We start from the raw sequence: 25,781 nt of genomic DNA on the forward strand, positions 1-25,781 counted from the left end.
CCTGAAATGTGGCAAAAGGTCGCAAAGTTCAAGGGGGCCGAATACTTTCGCAAGGCACTGTATGTTTAAAATATGCCTAAAATAATTAAAATACAAAGTGATTGTTGAATTGTGTTTGGGAAATAAAGATATACATGTTTTTAAAAAGGTAGTGGTAATATTTCATTCAGTACAGAAATACCCATGGTAACTGGTGCCAAGATACTACTTTTTGGGGAGAAAGAAGCTATGTTTTCAAAACTGTAATGTTTACATGAAGACCATTTCCAGGAATACACAACATCCTGAAACATATGTAGACATCTTTGTTAGGACGAATACTCTATTGCCCTTGACGGAATCATTTTGCAATTCTTTTAAAATTAGCAACTTTGTATTTAGTATTTTTTGTACTTTTTTCTCATAATTCTGAAAATATTGTTCACCGATATGCCTTGGGATGTACATTTTGGACACTTCTCAGCTTGCCTGCTTTGGTTACCAGTATTAATTCACAAAAAATCTATAACATTCTTTTCATTTTGTTTCATTAAATTACATTTTGAAATATATGCAACAAAATGAACTATGTCTTTGTTTTTAAGTGTCTGGTTTTGAAATAACAATGTACCATATTATGAGGGAATAGTATCTGATAGGATCCGTATATAATTGATTCCGTTTGGATTTTCATTTTACTTCCAAAATATTTATTAGGAAATAACTTTCATATGATCATTCTGGGGCTGGACTTTTCACAGTTGGATCGTGTAAAACCTGCAAAAATGATGAGATAAATTAGCATCTTGGTAATGTGAACATTATTCCACCATTACATTTTTGCTATTCAGGAATTCACATAAATTACTGTTGTCACCAGTAGTACAGCTCATATTCAGCTCCCCTCTAGCTCTATTCTTTACCATTTTTGCAACTTCTGCCATTTGCTTATTTTCTTGGTCCGCAGAGGTGCAGTGGACTTTTGTACAGTAGCAGGCCCTACTCTGCCCTCCTGGCCCTGAGTCTCCTCCCTCTGGTAGCCCATGTCCCAACGTCCCATCATCTCCATCCTGGTATGACCTCCAGGGTACTGGGACTGGATTCCTGGATTGGCAGCAATGAACTCCTTGATCTTCTGGTCTGCCTCTAGATTCAGGTCTATCAGCCTATTGAGCCTGACCTGTTCCTTTGCCTTCTTCTCCTGAAGAATTGTTTTTATCTTCTGAGCCCTCACTTTCTCCCACTCCTTCCAGCGCTTCTCCAGCCTTTGTCTTCTTTCCTCCTTTTTTACGAGTTCCCGCCGTATGATCTTCTGTAGGTCCCATTGGCGAAGGATGGCGTTTCCGTAAATGGCATAATCATTGCATACTAAACTCTGGATGTTAAAGGTTGTGTTGATTCTCTTGCGATAATCTTCTTTGACTCTTGTATTGATCCAATTGATTATCCTCCTCCGCTTGCTCCTAGCCTCCTTGGGGTCTGTATCCTCCTTGTCATAACTGTACCAGAGACATGTGTATCCGTCCCTGCAGAGTTCACAGTCGCAGGGCCCATACATTAAAAGGTATTCCACCTCTTCATCACCGTCAGCCTCATCTGCTCCATCAGGCAGTGAGTTGTCCTCATGACTACCCTGGCTGCTGTTCTTGTCCTCCAACTCCCTGTACCAGAGCCCATTTCTCTGTACCCTCTTCAGTGTGTTCTTTCTTCTGTACCTCTTCTCCCACTCCTGCCAGCGTCTTTCCAGCCTCCGTCTGGTTTGCTCACCTTTGAGGAGTTTTGCCCTCTTTTCTCTCTCCCGCTGGGCACGGCTGCAAACCACTACACCGTTTATGTACAACTGATCACTTTGAGTCTCCTCCCTCCAGTATGTTCTTGCAATCTTTCTCTCATTTCTCTCTTTGACTTTTCTGTTCACCCAGCCAATCACTTTCCCAGTCACGCTGTCCACTTTGGTAGTTCTCTCGTCTGCCTCATTACTGTTTGAGGAATAGGTTCCTCCCTCCATATCTCCATTAGTCTTACTATCGGCAACATTCATAGGTGGTGCGCTGTCTTCTTTACTAATATTACTAGAGCCGATGTGTCTGTAACATTTCTCGATGGCTTCGGCCTGGCCTCTACGCCTGGCCTCCTTAGCCCCCCTTTGAAGCTCATGCTGGGCTTCTTCCAGATCTGAGGAACGCATAATCTTTTTGTTGCCCATGAGAGCCAACTCTTCATCCTCACACTCCTCATCCTCAATGTCCAGCAGCTCCATGTCTGCCTTCTCAGCCCTGGGCCTGGGTGCTGGGTCAGCCTTGGGCTTGAGTCCATACTCAGGTATCAGGTCTGGTTTCGGCCTGGGCTTGCACTCAATGACCCTTGCTTTTAGCACAGGGACAGCAGGCTCCAGCTTTCTCTGGACCCTCTCTTTGTCCTGTTGCACACTCTCCATATCTGTGTTCCCCCATGTCTTCTGTCCTGTTTTTCTTTCATATTTTTCTGCCTTTGTCTTATCCTCTTGTACCCTGAAATTCTCTATCTCTTTCTGTCTCTCCTTTGTTTCCTTCTCCTGTTGCCTCCTTGCCATCTCTGCCTCCTGCATGTCTTGTTGGCACAAAACAGGGATATATGGAGGTGATCTGAAGAAGACAACACAGCTGTGTCTCTTCTTGAGTACTCCTTATTTATGATGTCATTCCATTCTATCATTCATACCATTGTCATAATCCAAACCCTTTTAGTGATGACAGTGTTAAATCGTTTGTCTTGAAAATATGATTCTAAAGCAGCAATTCTTTCCCTGATTAACTGATATTGTATATTTGTAAAGGGTATAAAACTAGGCTCATCAATATGAAATAGCGTACTACTTATCTTGTTTACCCAGAAGTAAAATTCTCAAAGTTGTCACTTCCTCTTTCACTTCTGGGGGGAATGTGTTGTGAAATTGTGATTTCCGTTGTGTTAAGGAAATTAGAATTTCCTCATGTGAAGCCCATTGATTTACAGAACTGGCCTCTTTTGATTACTAGCAGATATGGTTTTTAAATAGTAGTATTATTAGTGGTTCACTGATGCCTGCTGCTGCTGAAGTGCGAAACAAATAATTTAATTTTGGTCCATTCATTGTGCAGAGGGACGCGTTGTTGTGTCTGGACTGGACGCGCTGGAGATAAGGAAAATGGCATCCCTTGAGAGGGCAAGAATAAGATGTCAGGAGAAGTGCAGTATTATCATAAGGAGACATACTTGGAATATGAAGGAGGAATGAGGGAAAAAGAGAGGCAGAGGAGGTTGAAGAGAGAGAGGGGTAGGAAGAGGGTGAGCTTGAATCGTTTAAAAATGGCAGGAAAATAGAGATGGTTTGTTAAAGAAGATTGGTAGAAAGTGTAAGCAGAGTGTACTGTACATCGGATCGAAGACAAGAGAAATGGAAGTGAACGAGGGCGAAGTATCGGAGGGGGTAGGTGTGGTGAAGTTCTCTGATACTAATACATTACGTTGTTACAGGTGTCAAGCTTATGGGCATGTGGCAGCAGTGTGTACGAAGGAGGTTCTTAAGTGTGAGAAGTGTGCAGAAGGGCATGAGACAAAGGAATGAGTAGCATTGGGGAAAGTAACGGTATGTGTTAATTGGAAGGGTGCCCATAGGGCTGGGGATCAGAAATGTCAGTTGCGAGAGAGGCAGGTTGAGGTTTCCGGGGTTAGAGTAGTGCAGAAGTTGTCATATGCTGAGGCAGTGAAGAAAGTAGAGGAAGATGGGTTGGGGTGGGAGGGATCCTGAAAGGAGTGGTGTGAGTAGTAGATCTGTACAAGTACAGAGAGATAGGTCAACAAGTGATATATGCTTGAGTAAGATTAGATGTTTAGTGTTTATAGAAATGGTTATCAACTGTACTGGAGGGATGGAACACAAGTCGCTGAAAAATGAGGTTGTGGTGGCAGCTGCAGAGAGGTATTTGGGTGTACAAGACTTGTCAGAAGAGTTACAGGGTGTGTTGAGTGTCTTGTCCTTTCAAGCTGTTGGCCTGAGGTAGGACTAGTGGAGTAGGGTGGTGCGTTTGAGTGTAAGGTATTTTTGTTGATTTATTTTAATTTTCAAGCTAAGTATAAGGGAGTTATACTCCAGTCTAGTATGTGGCGGTAATGCAAAAGTGTTTGGATGCCAACCGCCGTTAAACCTCATCGAAGAAGAAGTAAAGGAAGCGAAGTCGCTCTCGGCCAAACCCCTCCCTTTCGCTAATTTCACTGTTTATTTCACCGTGTTTATGATCCGGGTGGAGACCCCGTGAGCAGTAAACGTGATAGATGTGAGTGAGGATGTTTTCAACACCGCTATTACGAATCTTAGTGTTCATCCCGTCGTTTAAACCACTGAAACAATTGTGCTTAAAATGTTTGACTGGCAAAGGGGATGTTTTCGTATGCTTAAAAACATACACCAAGCAATGTACTTTATGGAATGTATTCAAACAACCGTGTTCAGTAAGCTGTTGATAAGACTGGCAGTGGACAAAGTGCACAGTGTTGTTCACCGGAGAGTAGCCTATACATTTCATACGAACTCCTGGCTAGCCACTGGACTTGCAGCTACCTTTAACTAGCTGTATAATTCACCCTACTTTACGATCAACTGGCCAGCTGTATCAGGCAGCTAGATGCGAGGGAAACAAATATATTTGGTAGCTATCCGTCTGATTGATTGTTACAGAATATCCCTGTCGAGGGCGCTACAGTACGCTATATCACTGTTTGTCTGAGTATTTGTGTATTCATCAATTCCGCATACTCATGCCTTAAGCCAATCGAAAAAAATAGCCATGTGTCTGTCTCACACAAAGTTCCCTCAATTTTTTTTCTGGTGCAAATTTCAGGTTTTCTGAGCAAACTTTAACGTCATGTGCAACTTCCAACTCGCGTTAATTGTGAACACTGACGCATGTTGATTTTCGTCCATCCACACCAGACGCGATCAGGTCACGTTGGTTGAAATATCAAAACAAACTATATTGATTTGGGGACAGGTCGAAAATCATTAAACATTTATGGCAATTTAGCTAGCTGTTGCTAACTAATTTGTCCAGGGATATAAACATTGGGTTATTTTACCTTAAATGTACAAGGTCATCTACTCCGACAATTAATCCACAGATAAAATAGTAAAAATAGTTTGTCCATGAACAAAATGTGCACACGTGGCTACATGCAGCTCTCGCTCTGATCTCAAAACGAGCGCATCAAATCAGTTTATTTGTCACGTTCGCGAATACAACACTTTCCTACTCATTCATTACTGCTGCTGTGCTAGTTGAGGCGCTGAGTGGAAGTAGGAAGAACTCACATTTTATGGCTTATAAAAGTGTTGAATACAACGTGTTGACAGTGCTGAGTATGGACTGAAACATGAATTCACTCATAAAAACAGCATCTCTTTGCTATTTTGAACCATTTCATGTGTCTGAAGGTGTAAACTCTGCCTTCCCGGCAGGCCCAGCCAGAGTGCTGCAGACAGTCATCTGAGCAGTAGGCCTATAGTGCATTTGATTTGCTCTCTGGGCCCATCGGAGAAGGCAGCGTTTGCTTCTCTCTGCCTGCTTCCAGAGGCAGTTTGGAACTCGGTAGTGAGTGTTGCAACCCAGGACAGACCATTTTTTACGCGCTTCAGCACTCGGCAGTCCCGTTCTGTGAGCTTGTACCACTTCGCGGCTGAGCCGTTGTTGCTTTTAGATGTATGTTTCCACTTCACAATAACAGCACTTACAGTTCAAAATCAAAGCAAATTTATTTATATATATAGCCCTTCGTACATCAGCTGATATCTCAAAGTGCTGTACAGAAACCCAGCCTAAAACCCCAAACAGCAAGCAATGCAGGTGTAGAAGCACGGTGGCTAGGAAAAACTCCCTAGAAAGGCCAAAACCTAGGAAGAAACCTAGAGAGGAACCAGGCTATGTGGGGTGGCCAGTCCTCAGTTGACCAGGGTAGCTTTAGCAGGGCAGAAATTTAACGAACTGACTTTTTGGAATGGTGGCATCCTATGACGGTGCCACATGGGAAGTCACTGAGCTCTTCAGTAAGGCCATTCTACTGCCAATGTTTGTCTTTGGAGATTGCATGGCTGTGTGCTCGATTTTATACACCTGTCAGCAACGGGTGTGCCTGAAATAGACAAATCATTAAGGTTTTCGGACCATTATTTCAAGCAAAAAAACATGAATAAATGTGTGGTCTCAAATATTCAACATTAAGGATAAGTTATATTATACTAAGTTACAGTATAATAAATATATTTGTTTTTTCATTGGATGACCCCTCATTTCGAATGACTTAAAAATGTTGGGGGAAAAGGGAGATGGTTTGTTAAAGAAGATTGGTAGAAAGTGTAAGCTGAGTGAGCTGTATGTCCTCATTCACTTCCATTTCTGTTGTTCGATCCAACAAAGTATCCGAGGGGGAAGGTGTGGTGAACCCATGCCATCTGATGCCCCCTTCCCGTGGGCCTTTTTCAGAAAGGTTCCAGGTGATTTGTTTGAATCCGTAACTATGTGGCAGAGTGCGAAGTAGATACATGTCCTTCTTGTTTCTGTTTTGGGTGATGGGACCGTAGCTCATCATGTGGAGTGTCATGATTTGTGGATTCTTGTTCTTGACATCTCTTAGGACAGACTCCAGGTGAGCCCATACTGCTCTCTCATCATGTCTAAGCGAGTCAGATATGGTGGCGTAGGACTGGCTTCCCTCCGATCGTAGACTGCCGTCTATGTAACCGATGTGAAATGGCCGTGGCTTTTGTGGAGCGATGGGTAACGATCCTTCGTGGGTGTCAGTTGTTGATGTGAGCAGAGGGTCCCTGGTTCGAGCCCGGCGAGGGGACGGACTAAAGTTATACTGTTACATTGACACCCCTGTTAGTGATTAAATACTGGAGAGTTGAGACCAAATCACGGACGCTGGACAGAGTGGATTTCAGTTGTAACAAAAGACAGTTTTAATGAGTCAGAGATATCTTGTCCCGCAGTTTTACGTGCACGGACCTAGTTCACATAACTCGGCAAGGAGCCAGGTGAAAAAGAGGCTTTATACTACGGTTACATTCATTTTTATACATAGAATAAAGTAGGTGGAGTCTTGTCGTTTCGGTCTTCTTGACTGGTCGGAGGGTTGGAGGCGGGCCTTGCTCTAGCCAGAGCGGGCCCCATTGGTGCACAGCAAAAGTCCTTTGCTCTTGGGACCGGCCAGTTAGAGGGAGATGAGATATGTGTTTATATAAGGAAGAGGGGGTCAGTCTTATGGCTGGGTGTATGTGTTCTTACAACGGAATGTCTTTGTTTATATGAGCTATGTGTATGAATATTTATATAACACCCCCCAAAGTAGAACCACTGGGTTTCTGTGGCTAATTTGCAATTGAGTTAGCAGTAATCTGTATCCTGACGATAAATGCATCTGCAAATTGACCCTCAATTAATATAGATAGAATGGTTAGTATTTTCAGTATTAGCTGCTTGATAAAAAAAAGTTTTTGACATAAAACACCCTTACCCTACAAAAACCTGTAGATGAATAACTTAATAAAAAGACAAACATATTGACATCATTCAGTACAACCATTTTGTGATTCATTGTTTAATTTAACCTTTTATTTATCTAGGCAAATCAGTTAAGAACAAATTGTTATTTACAACGGCATAGGAACAGTGGGTTAACTGCCTTGTTCAGGGGCAGAACAACATATTTTCACCCTGTCAGTTCGGGAATTCGATCTAGCAACCTGTCGGTTACTGACCCAACGCTCTAACCGTGAGGCTACCGGAATTTCTGGTGACTCACACGTGGCTACATGCTTATGACTTTTCTCACATAAACATGTGCTTATACACCCATGTGAACACTTGACTTTGACATCAAGTATTTTCTAAACGTTAAAAAGACATGTATGAAAATACCCGCAAATAAGTATAGAGCCGGTATTTAAAGTTAGAGCGAAATTTAGTGTAAAGACAAATTTAAAGTTTAGCTTCACTGTCCAGATAAATATGTAGGGGAGTATAGGCCCGGATTCAATACAAGGTGTTATAGCACAATATAACAAACTTCTAATAGTAATTTACGCTTCAGCCGACATGTGTAGCGCTAACCATTAATGCAGTGTCCGCGAACGTCAGGGGAAAAATGCCTTTTTAGAGGCGCGTTGTTTGCTGTTTATTGCGCTGCACTATAACGCAACTTGCATTGAATCCCAGCCATCAGCGATGTAGTGGTAAAACAAATAGTTGGGTAAACGCTGATCGCCGTTCGCGGTAAGTAAAGAAACATTCCCTTTACTTTGAATGCATTTTCCTGCTAAAAGTGGGTAAATGCTCACACAAAATAAAAATAAAAGTTTGTAAACTGCCAGCCATAGATTACTACATACATTGATCAATAGCTTAGCCGTTATATTGCACCTGTTATTGGTCCCCTTTTCCCTCCCAGGTGAAGACTTGTTCCACGTGTGAGAACAGAACGGGCTACTGCTCAAGAGCATGGCCCCTCTCCCAATGCTTGCTGGTAAGGAGGAGGTCAAAAGCACAGCCGACCACGTCCTTGAGACGTTCTATCCCATCTCTCCCACCATCGACCTGCAGAGTGTCCAGGTCTACCAGGAGCAGAACCATAAAGGTAATACTACTGTTTATCTCTCAGCAAAACCAGTCAATACACCTACAGATACATAGGATTTGACTGACGTGTTTCATTTATTTCACCTTTATTTAACCAGGTAGGCTAGTTGAGAACAAGTTCTCATTTACAACTGAGACCTGGCCAAGATAAAGCAAAGCAGTACAACACAAACAACAACAGTTACACATGGAATAAACAAACATGCAGTCAATAATACAATAGAAAAGGTCTATATATATAGGTTGTGCAAATGAGGTAGGATAAGGGAGGTAAGGCAATAAATAGGCCATAGTGGTGAAATAATTACAATATAGAAATTAAACACTGGAGTGATAGGTGTGCAGAAGATGAGTGCAAGTAGAGATACTGGGGTGCAAAGGAGCAAAATAAATCAAATAAATAACAGTATGGGGGATGAGGTTGTTGGATGGAATATTTACAGATGGGCTATGTACAGGTGCAGTGATCTGTGAGCTGCTCTGACAGCTGGTGCTTAAAGTTAGTGAGTGAGATATGAGTCTCCAGCTTCAGTGACTTTTGCAGTTCGTTCCAGTCATTGGCAGCAGAGAACTGGAAGAAAAGGCGGCCAAATGAGAAATTGGCTTTGGGGGTGACCAGTGAGATATACTGCTGGAGCGCGTGCTACGGGTGGGTGTTGCTAGGGTGACCAGTGAGCTGAGGTAGGGCTTTACCTAGCAAAGTCTTATAGATGACCTGGAGCCAGTGGATTTGGCGACGAATATGAAGCGAGGGCCAGCCAACGAGAGCATACAGGTCGCAGTGGTGGGTAGTATAAGGGGCTTTGGTGACAAAACTGTGATAGACTGCATCCAATTTGCAGAGTAGAGTGTTGGATGCTATTTTGTAAATGTGACGTCGCCAAAGTCAAGGATGGGTAGGATAGTCAGTTTTACGACGGTATGTTTGGCAGCACGTGAAGGATGCTTTGTTTGCGAAATAGGAAGCCGATTCTAGATTTCATTTTGGACATAATCTAACAGTTACAAAATACACTGTACAGCTGTGTAGTTTTACAGGTCCCACAATTGTCACACATTTGTTATAAACAGAAATGGATAGTAACAGTGAATCCATTTTTACCTAGTACAAAAGCTATTTGAAAACATATGACCAGGTTTTTCTTCTTCTCTCTGCTTTGCCTTTTCAGATTCCTCCAGGTCTGTCGGGGTACAAGTCTAAAACGTTCCAGAGGTTCCTGTCCCTTTATCTGAACGGAGCTGTGTGAGCTGCAAAAATCAGCGCCTGAACAACAACAATAACCTTCCCATTTCTACTGTCAATACTGTCATATCTGAAAATACAGAAACCCTAGGTAATCTATCTCGTCATATTCAAACGTTTCTCTACCCTTTTGAATTACACTCAACAAAAATAAATGCAACATCCAACAATTTCAAAGATTTTTACTAAGTTAAAGTTCATATAAGGAAATCAGTCAATTAAAATACATGAATTATGCCCTAATCTAGGGATTTTACATGACTGGGAACTCAGATACCCATTTGTTAGTCACAGATACTGTACCTTAAAAAAAAGAAGGTAGGTGTGTAGATCAGAGAACAGTATCTGGTGTGACCATCTGCCTCGTGTAGTGTGACCCGTCTCCTTCACATAGAGTTGATCAGGCTGTTGATTGTGGTCTGTGGAATGTTGCCCCACACCTCTTCAATGGCAGTGCGAAGTTGCTGGATATTGGTGGGGACTGGAACACGCTGTCGATCCAGAACATCCCAAATATGCTAAATGGGTGACATGTCTGGTGATCTTGTCACAGTATCTCTATGCATTTAAATTGCCATTGATAAAATGCAATTGTGTTTGTTGTCTGTAGCTTATGCCTGCCCATAACATAACCAGACCACCACCATGGGGCACTCTGTTCACAATTTTGGAATCAGCAAACTGCTTGCCCACACAACGCTGTACAGTTGAAACAGGGATTCATCCATGAAGAGCACACTTCTCCAGCATGCAGGTGGCCATCGAAGGTGAGCATTTGCCCACTGAAGTCGGTTACGACGACAAACTGCAATCAGGTCAAGACCCCGGTGAAGACAACGAGCATGCAGATTAGATGGGTTCTGATAGTTTGTGCAGGAATTATTCAGTTGTGCAAACCCACATTTTCATCAGCTGTCCGGGTGGCTGGTCTCAGACAATTCCGTAGGTGAAGAAGTCGGATGTGGAGGTTCTGGGCTGGCGCGGTTACACGTGGCCTGCGGTTGTGAGGCCGGTTGGACGTAATGCCAAATTCTCTAAAAGGACGTTGGGGGTGGCTTATGGTAGAGAAATTAACATTAAATGATCTGGCAACAGCTCTGGTGGTCATTCCTGCAGACCAGCATGCCAATTTTAGTCTCCCACAAAACATGAAACGTCTGTGGCATTGTGTTGTGTGACAAAACTGCACATTTTAGTGGCCTTTTATTGTCCCCAGCACAAGGTGCACCTGTGTAATGATCATGCTGTTTAATCAAATTCTTGATATGCCAGACCTGTCATTTTAAATGGATAATCTTGGCAAAGGAGAAATACTCACTAACAGGGATGTAAACAAATGTGTGCACAAAATTTGAGAAAAACTTTGTGCAAATAGAACATTTCTTGGATCTTTTATTTCAGCTCATGAAACATGGGACCAACACTTCACATGTTGCGTCTATATTTCTATGTAATTATGATAAACACATTATAAAAAAATAAAAAAAATGTTTCCATAACTTATTGAGTGGTTACAGATGTCACACAATTAAAATGGACTATATGTCGTACTCAAGATACATTGAAATATGCCGGTGAAATGATCCATTCCACCTTAAAATGTGGAGGGTGTTAGCGTCACGTCCTACCCACAGTCACTAAAACGGTCCGACCACAATATCATAACCACCTGAAGCGCGTCGGAGGTTGTCGACACTACATGGGCAGAGTACGCGATCTGGAAAAACCCAATCTCGAAATATTCCGTGCGTGTTATACCTTTTGAGGTAAATGAATAAACAAAATCAAATTATCGTCGTCGTATCCTGATTCCACTGCTGCGTGGGCATTTTGATTTCATGTTTGTACTTTGGAGTGAACTTTTCTCTGCAGTTAACCTTTGCGATCACTAGTGCAGTGTCTATTCATGCTGGTAGCTCAGATTTAATTTAGCTAATGTGCTGCTACGTTTTTTACGACGGTACTTGCAGCTGTCGAATAGAATGAACTAGCATTGCTGCTACTTAGCTGTCGAAGGGAAGCTCCTATAGCAGAACAAGATTTTGCAATCACTGGCACTGCGCAAGAATCTGTCACACCTACTGTGTATATTTGAGTTCAGGTGAGTCATGGAGCAGGCGAGCTCTACTGCCAGTTAACTTTGCTACTGCTCTTTCTATTTAACCCTTTGAAGACCCAGGGATTATAAAACCCAGGAATTATAAAGCATATTCTATATTTCATTTTAGATGGTAGGTATTTCTGTATTTGCTGGCTAAAGCCTATTTTTATGTGTAACATGTTGGTCATTGTAGGTCACCCAAATGAAACGCATTAACTAACATGTATTTTCCTAGAGAAAGCATCTCCGGGACCCCTAAAATGAGCAGACACCAAAATGGGGTGGAGTACAGGAACCCAACAGAGGTGAAGAAGAGCCAGATAGTGATGCCCTGCCATGCCAACCACCGCCAGGAGCTCAGCGTGGGAGAGCTGCTCAAATGGATGGACTCTACAGCCTGTCTGTCAGGTGTGTGTTCTCTTGCTCACAGTGGGCTTGTGGGAATATGCTTATTGGTCCATTTTGGATGATAATTTTAAGGATTTTTATTCGGATCCCCATTAGCTGTTGAAGAAGCAGATGCTATTCTTCCTGGGGTCCAGACAAAACTCAGAACTTGACAAAAGACAGAACACAAATGGAGAAGAACAGCAACACAGGTTTAAACTAAGAACACTAAAGGGCAATGGGACTGAAGTTCCTTAGTAAGACATGATTAGGTTGCATAGCTATGAAACCTAAGAAACTTTTACTAAGACATGATTGAGTCATAATATCGCGTACACGTCCACATCATGCTCAGGAAGCCCTTTGCGTATATAATGATGGCATAGTTTCTCACTATGAAATGTCAACACATTGTAACACTGTAATATTTGGTGACACTGACCAGCGTTATCTTCACAAGTAAAACCAGCGGTGATGTTTCTAGGACGTCTTGAGTACTCCACTGTTACTTGACGTCTGAGTACTCCACTGTTACTTGACGTCTGAGTACTCCACTGTTACTTGACGTCTGAGTACTCCACTGTTACTTGACGTCTGAGTACTTAGTTGTTACTTGATGTCTAAGTACTCAGTTGTTACTTGACGTCTGAGTACTCAGTTGTTACTTGACGTCTAAGTACTCAGTTGTTACTTGACGTCTGAGTACTCCACTGCTACTTGACGTCTGAGTACTCCACTGCTACTTGACGTCTGAGTACTCCACTGCTACTTGACGTCTGAGTACTCAATTGTTACTTGACGTCTGAGTACTCAATTGTTACTTGACGTCTGAGTACTCAATTGTTACTTGACGTCTGAGTACTCAATTGTTACTTGACGTCTGAGTACTCCACTGCTACTTGACGTCTGAGTACTCTACTGCTACTTGACGTCTGAGTACTCACTGCTACTTGACGTCTGAGTACTCCACTGCTACTTGACGTCTGAGTACTCCACTGCTACTTGACGTCTGAGTACTCCACTGCTACTTGACGTCTGAGTACTCCACTGCTACTGACCATCTGGAATAATAGGCTATGCTTATAACAACAGATTAAATATACTTTGTAGACTCTTTGACTCTGGCATAACAATTTGTCACTTTTGTTTAGGGGGAGAAAACATAGTCAGGTTAGGCTAATGGACAGTATCCCGGGACTGAAGGGTCACACTTTTCCTACTGATGTGCTGCTGTGACAAAACGAAAGTGACTCTTGCACTCACGAGAGCCCTAAGCTTGGCACACTATGTATAGTATGTTGAACAGTAGTCCGTTCTTAACTGTGATCTGCACTCTCTAGACAGGAAGTACAACCTCATTATTTATTTACTCACTACAGCTGAAAGGCATGCTGGGTGTCCCTGTGTCACTGTCTCGGTCGACGACATCCACTTTGAACACACTATTGGGTAGGTGTCTGGGTTGTTAGGTCGCCTTCTTTTGTTGTGTGCATTCTCTCTTAATGACAACTACTGCTGATAAAGTATGGCTTACTTAAGGATGTGTGTGTGTATGTTTCTTCAGGGTTGGACAGGTGGTCAACATCAAGGCCAAAGTCAATCGAGCTTTCAACACCAGCATGGAGGTCAGGCCACATTCAAACCCTATGACATATACCCAGTCCAAATCCAAACGGATTGATTTCCAACTGCGCAATAGTTAAATTCCGGTGATTTTGATATCTACTGTGATGCTTTGTGTGTGTCTAAAGGTTGGCATCGTGGTGAGCTGTGAAGACCTGTTCAGTGATACCCACTGGAGTGTGTGTCGGGCGGTTGCCACGTTTGTCAGCCAGCGCACCACGGGAGGGAAGGTGGTACTGGATGAGAGAGTGCCTTTATAAAGATGCTGGGTTGACGTTTAAGTGTTGCTGCTGAGTAATGTTGAGTGTGTGTCTGCTCTCTGCTGTAATCAGCAATTAACTTGACTTTGCGGGTGTCCACTCTACAGGTCCAGCTGCGTCCGTTGGTCCCCTGTACACAGGCGGAGCAGGTGGAGCACAGTCTAGCAGCTGAGAGGAGGAGGATGAGGCTCGTCCACGCTGATATCATGAAGGACCTGCTCGCTAACAGGGCCTTCCAACAAGGTCAGTCGCTGTGGCATTGACCTTTGCGGGAGGACTAACACCACTACAGGAACTGTAATGGGGTATGACTCGTCATGCTGAGTAATATTGAATTTGTGTATGCTGACACGTTCTGTAATAACCTGTGTGTGTGTGTGTTTTAGTGGAGGTCCAGGAGGCTGAGAAGGCGGTGCCAGCAGAGAGGACACGGGTGGAGAGTGTTGAGTTGGTTCTTCCCACTCATGCCAACCACCAGGTCAACACGTTCGGAGGACAGATCATGGCCTGGATGGAGAACGTGGCTACCATCGCTGCAAGGTATAACACCCACACCAGATGCACACCATCTGTAATTCTCTTAAATACGCAAAGATGTGATAGGATTGCGCTCATAAACCCTTTTTTGGACTGGGCACCTATCACATTTTTGCATAGCTAGATTGGTCGTATTTTGACACTAGCCCGAGTGTAGTAATGTTATTACACATTGATTCCAGAGAAAACAAAACGTATGACATTTAAATGTTGTTGTTTTTTACTCCTCTGTGTCATCCTCCTCCTCCTCTCCAGTCGTCTGTGTAACGCTCACCCCACCCTGCAGAGCATAGACATGTTCCATTTCAGGGGTCCCTCACACGTGGGCGACCGGCTGGTCCTCAAAGCCATAGTCAACAATGCATTCAAGAACAGGTGAGCTTTAGATCATTTACTGTATAAAGCAAAATCATAAATTGGTTTGACAGTGATTTTTGTTGTTGTTGTATTTGAGTCTTTCAAATCAATGGGGGAGTACTTGTGCTCATGTTATTGGGTGAGTCATCGGGGGAACATTTTACGATAAGGCTCTATTTGTAAAGGGGTTATAATAAAGTTATTAACAATTTATTTGATCATTTGTGAATGCATTATAAACCATTAATAAATTGTTGTATCGCATTGGTCAAAATAGTGCAATAACAGGTCAGTGTTTGCCAAATACTGAGCCAGTATTTACCTCCAGTTATTAACCATTTATAAAGAGATCCTTATGTATCATCATGCAACCTTATTTTCAATAGTTGCACAGTTGAACAAGAGTTTATTTTCTTACTTTTGGGTTTGATGCATTGGTGCTTTGTCCCAGAAACAGAAGAGGTTGGTTTTCATGGTGTCTGGACCCACCTTTGAAACCTTGATGCCCTGGCCAAATTTACTTCCAGGACATTATTCAATCATCATTCCTAACATGTTACCCCAGATGATGTCAACACACTTCTCTTTGACAGTATGGTGAACGCTCTGGTGTGAAATAGTAACCGTAATACCTTCGGTTGGTGAAACAGTGGAGGTATCCTCTCACAACGTGGAATGTTTTGGTCTTCATACCCAGCATTCATTGACTGGACATATTTAACAAAGTGTTGAATCTTCTCATGTATGTAGTGATGAGTACCCAATACTGCCTATAAGTACACTATATATACAAAAGTATGTGGACACCCTTTCAAATGAGTGGATTTGGCTATTTCAGCCACACCGGTTGCTGGAAGGTGTATAAAATAGAGCACACAGCTATGCCATCTCCATAGACAGCCATGCACCCTCCATGGCAGGAGAATGGCCTTACTGCAGAGCTCAGTGGTACCGTCATAGGATGCCACCTTTCCAACAAGTCAGTCAAATTTCTGCCCTGCTATATCTGCCCCGGTCAACTTTTATAACTTTTAAGTCATTTTATTGTGAAGTGGAAACGTCTAGGAGAAACAACGGCTCAGCCGCAAAGTCGTAAGCCACACAAGCTCACAGAATGGGACTGCCGATTGCTGAAGCGTACAGCGCATAAAAATCGTCTGTCCTCGGTTGTAACACTCACTACTGAGTTCCAAACTGCCTCTGGAAGCAGTGTCAGCACAAGAACTGTTCGTAATATTCCAACATCTAGTGGAACACCTTCCCAGAAGAGTGGAGGCTGTTATAGCAGCAAAGGGGAGACCAACTCCATGTTAATGCCCATGATTTTGGAATGAGATGTTCGGCGAGCAGGTGTTCACATACTTTTGGTCATGTCGTGTATGTCTAAGCTCTGAATGAACTCTCAAATAATCTATAGATGTTTTACCCACATGTAGAACTGCAAAATGTATACCTTATTTTAAAGTGACAATCCACTGCCCATTAACAAATTAATTACCAACATTTATAACTGCTGAAAAGATACCTTTCTAAGGAAAGTGAAAACCTACGGATCATGCATTGAGTTAGGCCTACCAATATTTATAGCTTAAAAGAAAGTGGAAACCTTCTGGCCATTCTCCTGAGGGATCCCCTTTAACATTACAAGTCAGAATAGAAATTGACGCACTGTCACATGATGTCAGTGTCAACACAGAATTCTGTGCACGTTCCAGGGTCGTCTTTATTTCAATCTCGTTTCACAGATGGGCAGATCTCACAAAGTCAGGGATTTCTCCGAACCACACCAAAAATATGACTTGAGATCTTCAGATGAGGCCTTAATTCCCGGAATTAAAAAAAAAGTGTAATTACAAACCCTTTATAAACCCTTTACAAATGTAACCTTATTCTAAAGTGTTACCGGTAATGGATTGATCAATCTCTAATAAGTTCAAGTTTCACTCATTAACTTTCATTGGATCTGACCTGCTGACCTGAGATGGTAACGTGAGTGTCCCCGTGATGTCGCAGCATGGAGGTGGGCGTGTGTGCGGAGGCTTATCAGGGGGAGGAGCCTCTGAGACACATCAACAGCGCCTTCATGACCTTCGAAATCCGCGACCAGGAAGGCAAGCCATGCACGTTGCCAAGGATACGACCCGAACCGCTGGTCAGTCACCTGATTCTCATTCACAACTGATCAAGATTAGATAAATGTTCACATTTTAACTAAAAATGTTAGAAACAGTAACTAAGGGCCCTATTTTAAACCATTTTCACAATATTGTCCTGTTGTCTGATCTGAATCTCACTGACAGGAGGGAATGAGACGTTACCAGGAGGCCATCGCTAGAAACAAGATCAGACTCGACAGGTGAACAGATGAGCCCATTTGTTAACATTACTGCAAAATCTAGATCATAATTAGAATTAGGGCACAAAACGGAGGTGCCAATATATGTTTTTGTGTTTATTCAGGAAGTACATAATATCCTGCAAGCAGACAGAGGTGCCCTTATCTGTACCGTGGGACCTCAGCAACCAGGTAAAGGAGGAGAAGGGGGGCCCCAAATGTCTCAATGTACTCACTGACTACAAGCTTTGGTTCTCACTCGGGTTCTCTCTTAACATAACAGTTGATACAACTTAGACGTGAGAGGTAAACAGTACCGACAGGAGTTGAAATGCTGGTCAAGAAAGATGAAGAATAATAAGCATGTCTCAGTCACCAGTAAAAAACAAAGTTCATACGTGTGCCGGGTTTTATGGACTGTCCAATCACGTTAGCCGTGAAATCAGATATAAACCATATCGCCGGGGTGATAACGTGATTGCAAAAGTGCTATGTCATGTCTAACTGTCCCAATGAAAACATTGCACTTACCGTGTTTGAAGCTAAATTAGTGTAAAATATGAAAAGTGGAACAATTCCTATTCACATACAGTAGTAATATGATAGTAGTCTGTGATAGTAGTAACAACTGACTTTGACTGTATCGTGAACGGCTGCAGGTGTACCTCAGCTACAACAACGTGTCTGCTCTGAAGATGCTGGCCGCCAGAAACAACTGGTTGTTAAACTCTGAGAAAAACAAGGTGAGCTTTCTTGAGACTCTCTTTTAGGTTAACCACAAGGCAGAGTGGACCACAGGTTATGGCCAAGGGGGCCCTGAATTTTTCCTGATCACATGACCGAACTAGGAAAAACTCGGGGCCCATGTTAAACTAAGGGCTATAATCCTGGTTTATGTAATCCTCCTCTGTCCACCAGGTGAGCCTGTACACCCTGGAGCAGAAGCAGGTGTTGAGTTTTAAGGTCGAGATGGAGATAGACATCCCAGCTGAGAGGGCCTTTATGTTGCTCTCTGACTTAAGCAAGAGAGTGGAGTGGGACCCAAACTACGAGTGGGTATCTGTATGCACGCACACTCTGGACTCTCTCAGGTGGCGTATAAGGCCTCAAGAGTGTACACAGCGGCCTCCCCCACATTTACAGTGTAATGTGTCACACTGGCTTCTCCTGATTTCATGACGTTCCCTGTGCAGGAGGTGTGAGCTGATTCTTAGGGTGAACGATGATGACTTTCTGTACCGCGTGGTGACTCCTTCCATAGGCCAGGATGGGGCCAGTAACAGCCCTTCAGCCAATCAGGGAGGGAAGGTCCAGGACTTCATCCTCCTGGCCTCCAGGAGACCACCGTGTGACAGCGGGTGAGTGGCAGACTGACAGACACAGGCAGGCAGAAAAAAAGAAAGGAGACCATGCGAGTGAGAGCGATTGAGTGACAATGTTTTTCTGTGCCTTTCCAAGGGACCCTTATGTTATTGCTCTGCGTTCGGTCACTCTACCCACACACCCTCCTACAGAGGGCTACAACAGGGGAGAGGTGCTGTGTGCCGGCTTCAGCATCCTGGAGGTCTCCAAAGATATCTCCAAGGTAAGAAAGTGTGTAAACTGTCATTTTGTAGGTCTGCTCATAAGTTCTCCCCCTGCACTTGTTTTTAAACCAAAGCGGTGGGTCTTGGCAAAAGTCATTGTTTGCCTTTTGCCTTGAAGTACCTTGGATTTCCACTGGGAAAATGAACATGACAGATTGCACCGTTATTGATGATGTTCACTCCTATCCTTGTGCTGGCTCTCCTAGATCTCCTACTTCAACCAGGCGTCTCCCGAGGTCCTGCCCTACATCTCCACAGACATCGCCGGGCTCTCCTCCAGCTTCTACGGCATCTTCTGCACCTGTAACACCTTCCTCCAGGAGAACAGGGTTGACCATGCCTCCACCCCACAGTCCCAACCACCCTCCTCTATACTAAAACGTACACAACTCTAACCCTTTATCCTTCACCACCCTGACCCCCTCACCCTTGATGACCATTGTACTGATCGATTGAACACACTGCCATTTAGAGGATCCGATTATCTTCAACTGTTTATTTTATTAGAATGGTTTATGAAAGGAGCCTAATTCCCAGATTTGTTTGTGCAGTCTTGCCAACTCCTATGGTCATTGACAATGACCATGAATGTAGGAGTTAGCAAAACAGATCTGGGACCAGGAATGTTTTTTTGTGGCTGTGAGTAATTACGATTGTCCCTTAAAGCACTTAGTCTCCCTATTCTCCCCACCTGTGTTCATTAGATTGACACCCAACCCCCTGTGACCTGGCTCAAGCCTGCCCAGAGCACTCTGGCCTCTTCACACACTAAGCTGAGCCATGTTGACAGCAAGGATTATTAGTGTGGAAAACTATATGTTTTTGAACAATGTTCCCAATCATAACTTGTGAAAAATATGATGTTTAAAATCATTTTAAAAGTGTTTGAACTTTTCCAGAGAAAGAATACTAACCAGATGTCTTTTTTTTCTGAGAAGGGCACTTTATTTGACAATAAAGGGTCAGAATTGCATTTGATATGTCGGATATGTATTATTAATTAGTTTTTTATGACGAGGCTATTAAATGTTTCACCTTTCACACACAATATTGTATCTTAGATAAGATATTTTTATCTTAAACTAAGGCGATTTAAAAAAGGGGGGATATATTGAATAGAAATTACAAAAGAGTAGACAATTATTGCTAATAATTGTACAATCAATATTTTACGATGAAATTGAAGACATGATTTTATTTTTTATAACTTCAAATCCAGCAAAACAAATAAATGTAGCAAACTGACGTTTAAGGCGATCATGTCTTCACATCTTAGACCTGTCCCACTGGGCACAGAAGTCAATTCAATGTCTAGTTTTGATTTACATTTGGTTGAGTTGTCAACTAACATGAATTCAATGTGAAACCAACAAAAAAGGTCATCATGTCATTGGATTTAGGTAAAAGGTTGGGTGAAAAAAAGAATGCACTTGTTTGATTACTTTTTGCAAATCCTATCCGTTTTCAGTCATCACATCGATTTTTTTTGGGGGGGGTTGAAATAATGTGGAAACAATGTTGATTCAACCAGTTTTTACCCAGTGGGGTAGTTCTCAGAGATATACAAAACAAGCTTCTGTCTTCACTCTCAGAGGTTGGCCATGATCGCCTGTAGTCCAGCCTCCTGATCCCACTTTCTATGCCGTGCTCCATTGTCAGTGAGTATCGTGGCTGCCCCTCCTGAAGCCTCCTCTGCCCCTTCACAGACCTACCTAGTGGCTCGGCCCTCACCTGCAGTGACACTCCTTGCCAGGGCCCCCTCAGTACCTCCTCCATGTCTTCCACCATGGCCCCGGTATACCCCTCCCCCAGGGCTTCAAGGGGCCAGAGTGATATAGAAGACCTGGTTGACTGTGGAGGAACTCCCCTCCCGGAGATGTAGCCCTGGGTCTGGGAGGCACCATGGAACAGGGCCATGTTGACCGAGATGGGGCCATACAGGAGGTCCCAGTGGTAGGCTGAGCTGAGGAAGTGGAGAGAGGGCTCCAGCTAGCTCTGGGACTGGATCTTCAGGTAGGTACCCCAGGGCTTCGGGGAGGCCAGAACCAGGTCCAGGCAGTCCTGGAGAGGGAACTCTGGAAGGGAGCTGTCCACCGCTGGGTAGAACCAGATCCCACTGGAATGATGAGCATCCCACTGGCATTGTGTAAGGTTATGAAGCAATCAGGAGATTTGACCTCTGTATTCAATTGTCAATTTGAGAAAGTATGAATGTCACTGGACTCATATTGTGATGAACCCCCCCCCCCCCCCCCCATCTATATATAACCCATCGTTGCAATTGTCAATGGGTGGCATTTAGGTTGCACCCCATCATAATCCCTCCAGATCTACCTGACAGCAGTGAGGCTCGGTCTGTGACTGTTCCACTGGATGTAGTGGCAATCTCAATATTTTGGCTGAAATTAGTCAAATCAGGTCTCCTCCAGGGTATAACTTTTTCGGCCGATCTCTGCTCTGCAATCACACAAACACATACAACTTAGTCCTAACATCAGGATGGACTGGTTGGAAATACCATTTGGTTTTACTAGTTGTTGAAAATACCTTATTGTGAAGTAATTACATTTTCAAGACCGGAAAGGGGAATGGTAATAATAACAAATAGGCTAATGATGATTTGTATGACGACATACGTTAGTTACTGTAAATTACCTCATACAACGGATTTAGGAGTTCCACAGGTTTTCTTACTGGCAGCTTCTTTGAACTGGGACAGGTAGTAGACCCGTTCAAGGTTGGGTTTGTCCCTGACGAACAGCAGGTCGTTCACACTATTGTTTTTTTGCGAGAAACGTTTCAAGCTCCTAGTTCAGAACAGTCTAACCAAAAGTGGAGATCCTTTGTTGCTGTCCAATGTGATAACTAGTGAGTGTGAACGAGTCAAACCTGAGATATTTTCGTTACCTCCTCCCAGTGTGATTGAACGATTTTAAAGTCCTAACTAGATCAATTACTGTATTTAGGAGCAGTTCCAGTTACCTTGGCGATTGACTGAGCAGCCAGCTGTTGAGAGGCCGTCCATTTCTGGCCATTACAGCGTGGAGGGGAAAGGTGACTTTCTGTGGGGCATTTTCGATGATGGCGTACATCTGGCGAATAGGATTGCTCTTTCCTGGCTACTCACTCACATCCGTTAATGACAGGTCAGAAGGCCGCGACGTTGGACCCAGGGAGGATGTCAGTATTCAGCCACACTGGTCGATTCATCCCTTTAGTCTGGTTTGTCATGCTCAGGAAGTCTAGGGAGGGAGTCGCCGCCTGAATGCTTTTGAAGTTCAGCTTTATGCCTGAAGGAGTCCAAATACAATAGTATCATATACCTGTTGTATGCGTTAGGTAGGTTAGTTCTTAGGAGCATATTTAGACACTACACTACAACTTCAACACTCCATCCCCAGGTGGCAGCAGCACCCAGTCAAGTGCTGTGCTTTGCCAGGGACTCTTGTTAAAGCTACATGTAATTTAAAGCAACAATAAAATGACCAAATTCACATAGGATTTTAGGTTATAGATCTGTCATTTTCATTGAAAGCAAGTCTAAGAAGCGGTAGATCTATTCTATGTGCGCTATTTCTATGCTTCCCGTTCTTAAGTTTCATTTTTGTATCTTTTACTTTCGATTGAGTACACCAGCTTTAAAAAGCTGAAAATATATATAGATAGACAGTTTAGATGGTACAATGATTCTCTACACAATGACTGCTTGTTTTGACACAAACTGAAATTAGGCGAACTATTAGAACTTTAGCAACCAGGAAATGGGAAAGCGATTTCTGCATTGTGCATCTTTTTTGTACCCCTTTTTCTCCCCAATTTCGTGACATCCATTTGGTAGTTACAGTCTTGTCCCGTTGAAGCAACCCCCGTACGGACTCGGGAGAGGCGAAGTCAGCATGCATGAGCCCGGCCCGCCACAAGGAGTCGCTAGAGCGGATTGGGATAAGGACATCCCGGCCGGCCAAACCCTCCCCTAACCCGGACAACGCTGGGCCAATTGCAGCTAGGCTTAGAACCCCTAGCCTTAGCGAGTGAATCAATATCATTAGTCTAGCTAGCTGGTTTCGTAACATATAACAGTTGATTAAATGTGCTATATTATGTTGTGCAGCTGATCCTTTTAGGTAATTGATCGACATTATTGATTTGTACTAAAGGACCAGAAGAAGCTATGGCCCTAACTGATATTTAAAGTTGTATTGATAGATTTGATACCTTTCTTTGACTGGAGCACTGCATCCAGGAGGGGCTACCTGAATGTGTCCAATAAGAAACACATTCAGGTAGTCCCTCCCTTTGCTAAACGTTTTGCTAAGTTGTGTCCTAATGAACACTACCCAGGCTTTTACTACTGGTATGCAAATCCCCTCTGTATACTGTCAAATGTATACTTGATGTTGACACTTTCTGTACTATACTGGTAAAGTTGCATAGAATTCAGAGAACAATTCATATTTTACCAAAATACAATACTTTGGAGTGCTTTGTTCATCTCTGACTTGTTGGCACGGTGATACCAGGTGGCATGCAGTGTGTCTCTCTCCCTGATGTCTCCAGTTTGGACAAGGAAGTCTAGCATGTGTCCATCAGTAGCAAACGGTAGGATCGTCTCAGAGGTCCGGAGCAGTATCCACAGGGACAGTTATCTCCTAGTCACAGCTGGTTATCTATCATTACCATGTAAGCTCTAGTTATAAAGTGAAATATGGAAGTCCTATACAGTAGGCTACAGTAAATACAAAAGGTAATTTTAACATTATTGTATGACATTAAGATCAATACTGTAGATGATACATTTCAAGTATATATGATTACTGTATGCTGGTGAATTTGTCTTGAAAAAGGGAAACAAAATAAGAAGTTTGAGTTACCTGCATTTTGAGTCAACGGCAGAGGTGATGGTGGTGGTCAGAAGCAGTACAAGGAGACCTACACTGACACAGCATGATCTACTATTCTTTAGTAAAGCATCGGATATATCTCCTCTGGTCCTCTGGTCCTCTTCTTTCCTTCTTCAAATGGTTTCTTCCTCCATGCATCGTTCACTTCTTCAGACATTCTTTCTCTGTTCTATGAGATCTCAAAGCAAGTGCAGTACGATTGGGTGCAGACAAGGACTGTCGGACTGTTGTGGAGTGAGAGAAAGTTGAGTGTTTTACTGTGTAAAAGTGCAGGCCAAACAGTGTTATCTGTGGACCAGAGATCACATTGATTTCACAGATCAGATAGTGCTTTGTATTCTACCTGTCACCACTCATCTCACTCTAATGACTCGACCCTTCAGGGAGAACTGTTGGTTTTTCAAAGGTCAAGGATAAACTTAGAAGGTGAAAGTGATGATTTAGAACAAATGTATGTATCCAATAGATGATGGGTTAATTATTTATACCCTTTTATCTAAAGATATAGCAGTAACAACTGCAGGTGTGATGGGGAGCTATTATTTTACAGCACCTTGTATTTTAATGTCACATTATCAGCTAATCTGAACATTGTTTTTCTCCAGACAACAGAAAATCAAAAAAATATTTTGCAACGGAAAACAAAAATGTGTTTCTTAGTGGACTGTTTCAGTATGTTTTCTTCCATTTAGTGCCTGATGAACATGACCCAGTGATTCACTACTGAACCCTGTGAAGGACAGACAGTCCCAATACCGCAGAATAATTTGATGATTGCAATTTATTCTCATGATTATGGATATTGACCATGGTAAACATACAAACTTTGAGCCCTTGTTAAAGCCTAACATGGTATTTGGAAACCTCAGAGCCCTATGAGGGGATCACATGAGATGAGTAAATGTGAATAAGAAAGTTAGTGGGCCAAGTAAACAATGGAATAAGTGACTCTTGTCATTAGTTTTAGGCTCAGGTGCAAGCTGGTAACAATGGTAGACTGCCTTATTCATTATATAGTGGATTATATAGTGGCGCAGCGGTCTAAGGCCCTGCATCTCTGGGCTAGAGGCATCACTACAGACCCTGGTCTCTCTAGAGACAGCAGGAGCGGTAGAGATACTCTTAATGATCGGCTATGAAAAGCCAACTGACATTTTCTCCTGAGGTGCTGACTTGCTGCACCCTCAACAACTACTGTGATTATTATTATTTGACCATGCTGGTCATTTATGAACATTTGAACATCTTGTCCATGTTCTGTTATAATCTCCACCCGGCACAGCCAGAAGAGGACTGGCCACCCCTCATAGCCTGGTTCCTCTCTAGGTTTCTTCCTAGGTTTTGGCCTTTCTAGGGAGTTTTTCCTAGCCACCGTGCTTCTACACCTGTATTGCTTGCTGTTTGGGGTTTTAGGCTGGGTTTCTGTACAGCACTTTGAGATATCAGCAGATGTAAGAAGGGCTATATAAAAAAAATGATTTGATATACAGCTATCTTAAAAATATATTTCTCTATATTATTTTCCACTAACCCTACCATCCCTCCACTAATTGGAGTAAACTAATGAACAACAACAGTTAGGCTTCTACTTCCAGCTTATACACACTATATACGTTTTACAGACACAAATCCACATTTTACAATAGTTCTATTTTTTTTTGTGTCCTTCCTCTCCCCTCAGTGCTTCACAATTACCTCAAACAGCATGGCTGCCCAGATCCTCACATTGAAGATGACCCAGATGTTCCCATGGTTGAGGCAGACAATGACAGAAAGGGGCTAGCCTGCAGAGATGTTTTTGCTATGCGGTACTTCTCACTACAA

At 43.0% G+C, this 25,781-nt stretch overlaps 2 protein-coding genes and 1 pseudogene across 7 annotated transcripts; 1 reads left to right on the forward strand and 2 right to left on the reverse strand.

The window, feature by feature from the left end:
* Window positions 1–672: 672 nt before the first annotated feature.
* LOC149982041 (uncharacterized) lies at window positions 673–2,879 on the reverse strand. Its single transcript, XM_090182077.1, has 2 exons — window positions 903–2,879; window positions 673–756 (listed from the first exon to the last, which is right to left on the reverse strand). Exons 1-2 carry the CDS (start codon window positions 2,564–2,566, stop codon window positions 735–737), a joined length of 1,686 nt encoding a protein of 561 aa, XP_090038203.1. The 5' UTR covers window positions 2,567–2,879; the 3' UTR covers window positions 673–734.
* A 51-nt stretch (window positions 2,880–2,930) lies between these two features.
* Window positions 2,931–20,029, forward strand: LOC110530195 (acyl-coenzyme A thioesterase 11). 6 transcript variants are annotated; one of them, XM_090182078.1, is made up of 18 exons: window positions 2,931–4,274; window positions 8,440–8,625; window positions 9,797–9,961; window positions 12,207–12,379; window positions 13,738–13,807; window positions 13,923–13,983; window positions 14,110–14,211; window positions 14,349–14,484; window positions 14,628–14,781; window positions 15,034–15,153; window positions 17,149–17,287; window positions 17,436–17,491; window positions 17,596–17,662; window positions 18,130–18,213; window positions 18,389–18,522; window positions 18,664–18,828; window positions 18,929–19,055; window positions 19,263–20,029. In XM_090182078.1, exons 4-18 carry the CDS (start codon window positions 12,232–12,234, stop codon window positions 19,449–19,451), a joined length of 1,752 nt encoding a protein of 583 aa, XP_090038204.1. In that variant the 5' UTR covers window positions 2,931–4,274; window positions 8,440–8,625; window positions 9,797–9,961; window positions 12,207–12,231; the 3' UTR covers window positions 19,452–20,029. The 6 variants fall into 6 exon arrangements, with proteins under 6 accessions (XP_090038204.1, XP_090038207.1, XP_090038205.1 ...); XM_090182079.1 differs by having other exon boundaries at window positions 3,695–3,919; XM_090182081.1 differs by lacking the exon at window positions 9,797–9,961.
* Window positions 20,030–20,500: 471 nt separating this feature from the next.
* On the reverse strand, window positions 20,501–22,148 carry LOC118965627 (protein FAM151A-like; annotated as a pseudogene).
* Between the last annotated feature and the right edge of the window lie 3,633 nt (window positions 22,149–25,781).

This window comes from Oncorhynchus mykiss, chromosome 8 (assembly GCF_057628025.1).
Source record: "Oncorhynchus mykiss isolate SJ-2025 chromosome 8, ASM5762802v1, whole genome shotgun sequence".
NCBI classification, from domain to species: Eukaryota; Metazoa; Chordata; class Actinopteri; order Salmoniformes; family Salmonidae; genus Oncorhynchus; species Oncorhynchus mykiss.

Bases quoted from the DNA above. Each gene is read 5' to 3' on its own strand.
- LOC149982041 (XM_090182077.1), bottom strand. From the start codon at position 2,566: ATGCAGGAGGCAGAGATGGCAAGGAGGCAACAGGAGAAGGAAACAAAG. The intron at 757-902 runs GTAAAGAATAGA...TCATTTTTGCAG, and splicing joins TGGCAGAAGTTGCAAAAATG to GTTTTACACGATCCAACTGT.
- LOC110530195 (XM_090182078.1), top strand. From the start codon at position 12,232: ATGAGCAGACACCAAAATGGGGTGGAGTACAGGAACCCAACAGAGGTG. The intron at 14,485-14,627 runs GTCAGTCGCTGT...TGTGTGTTTTAG, and splicing joins TAACAGGGCCTTCCAACAAG to TGGAGGTCCAGGAGGCTGAG. The intron at 17,492-17,595 runs GTGAACAGATGA...GTGTTTATTCAG, and splicing joins AACAAGATCAGACTCGACAG to GAAGTACATAATATCCTGCA.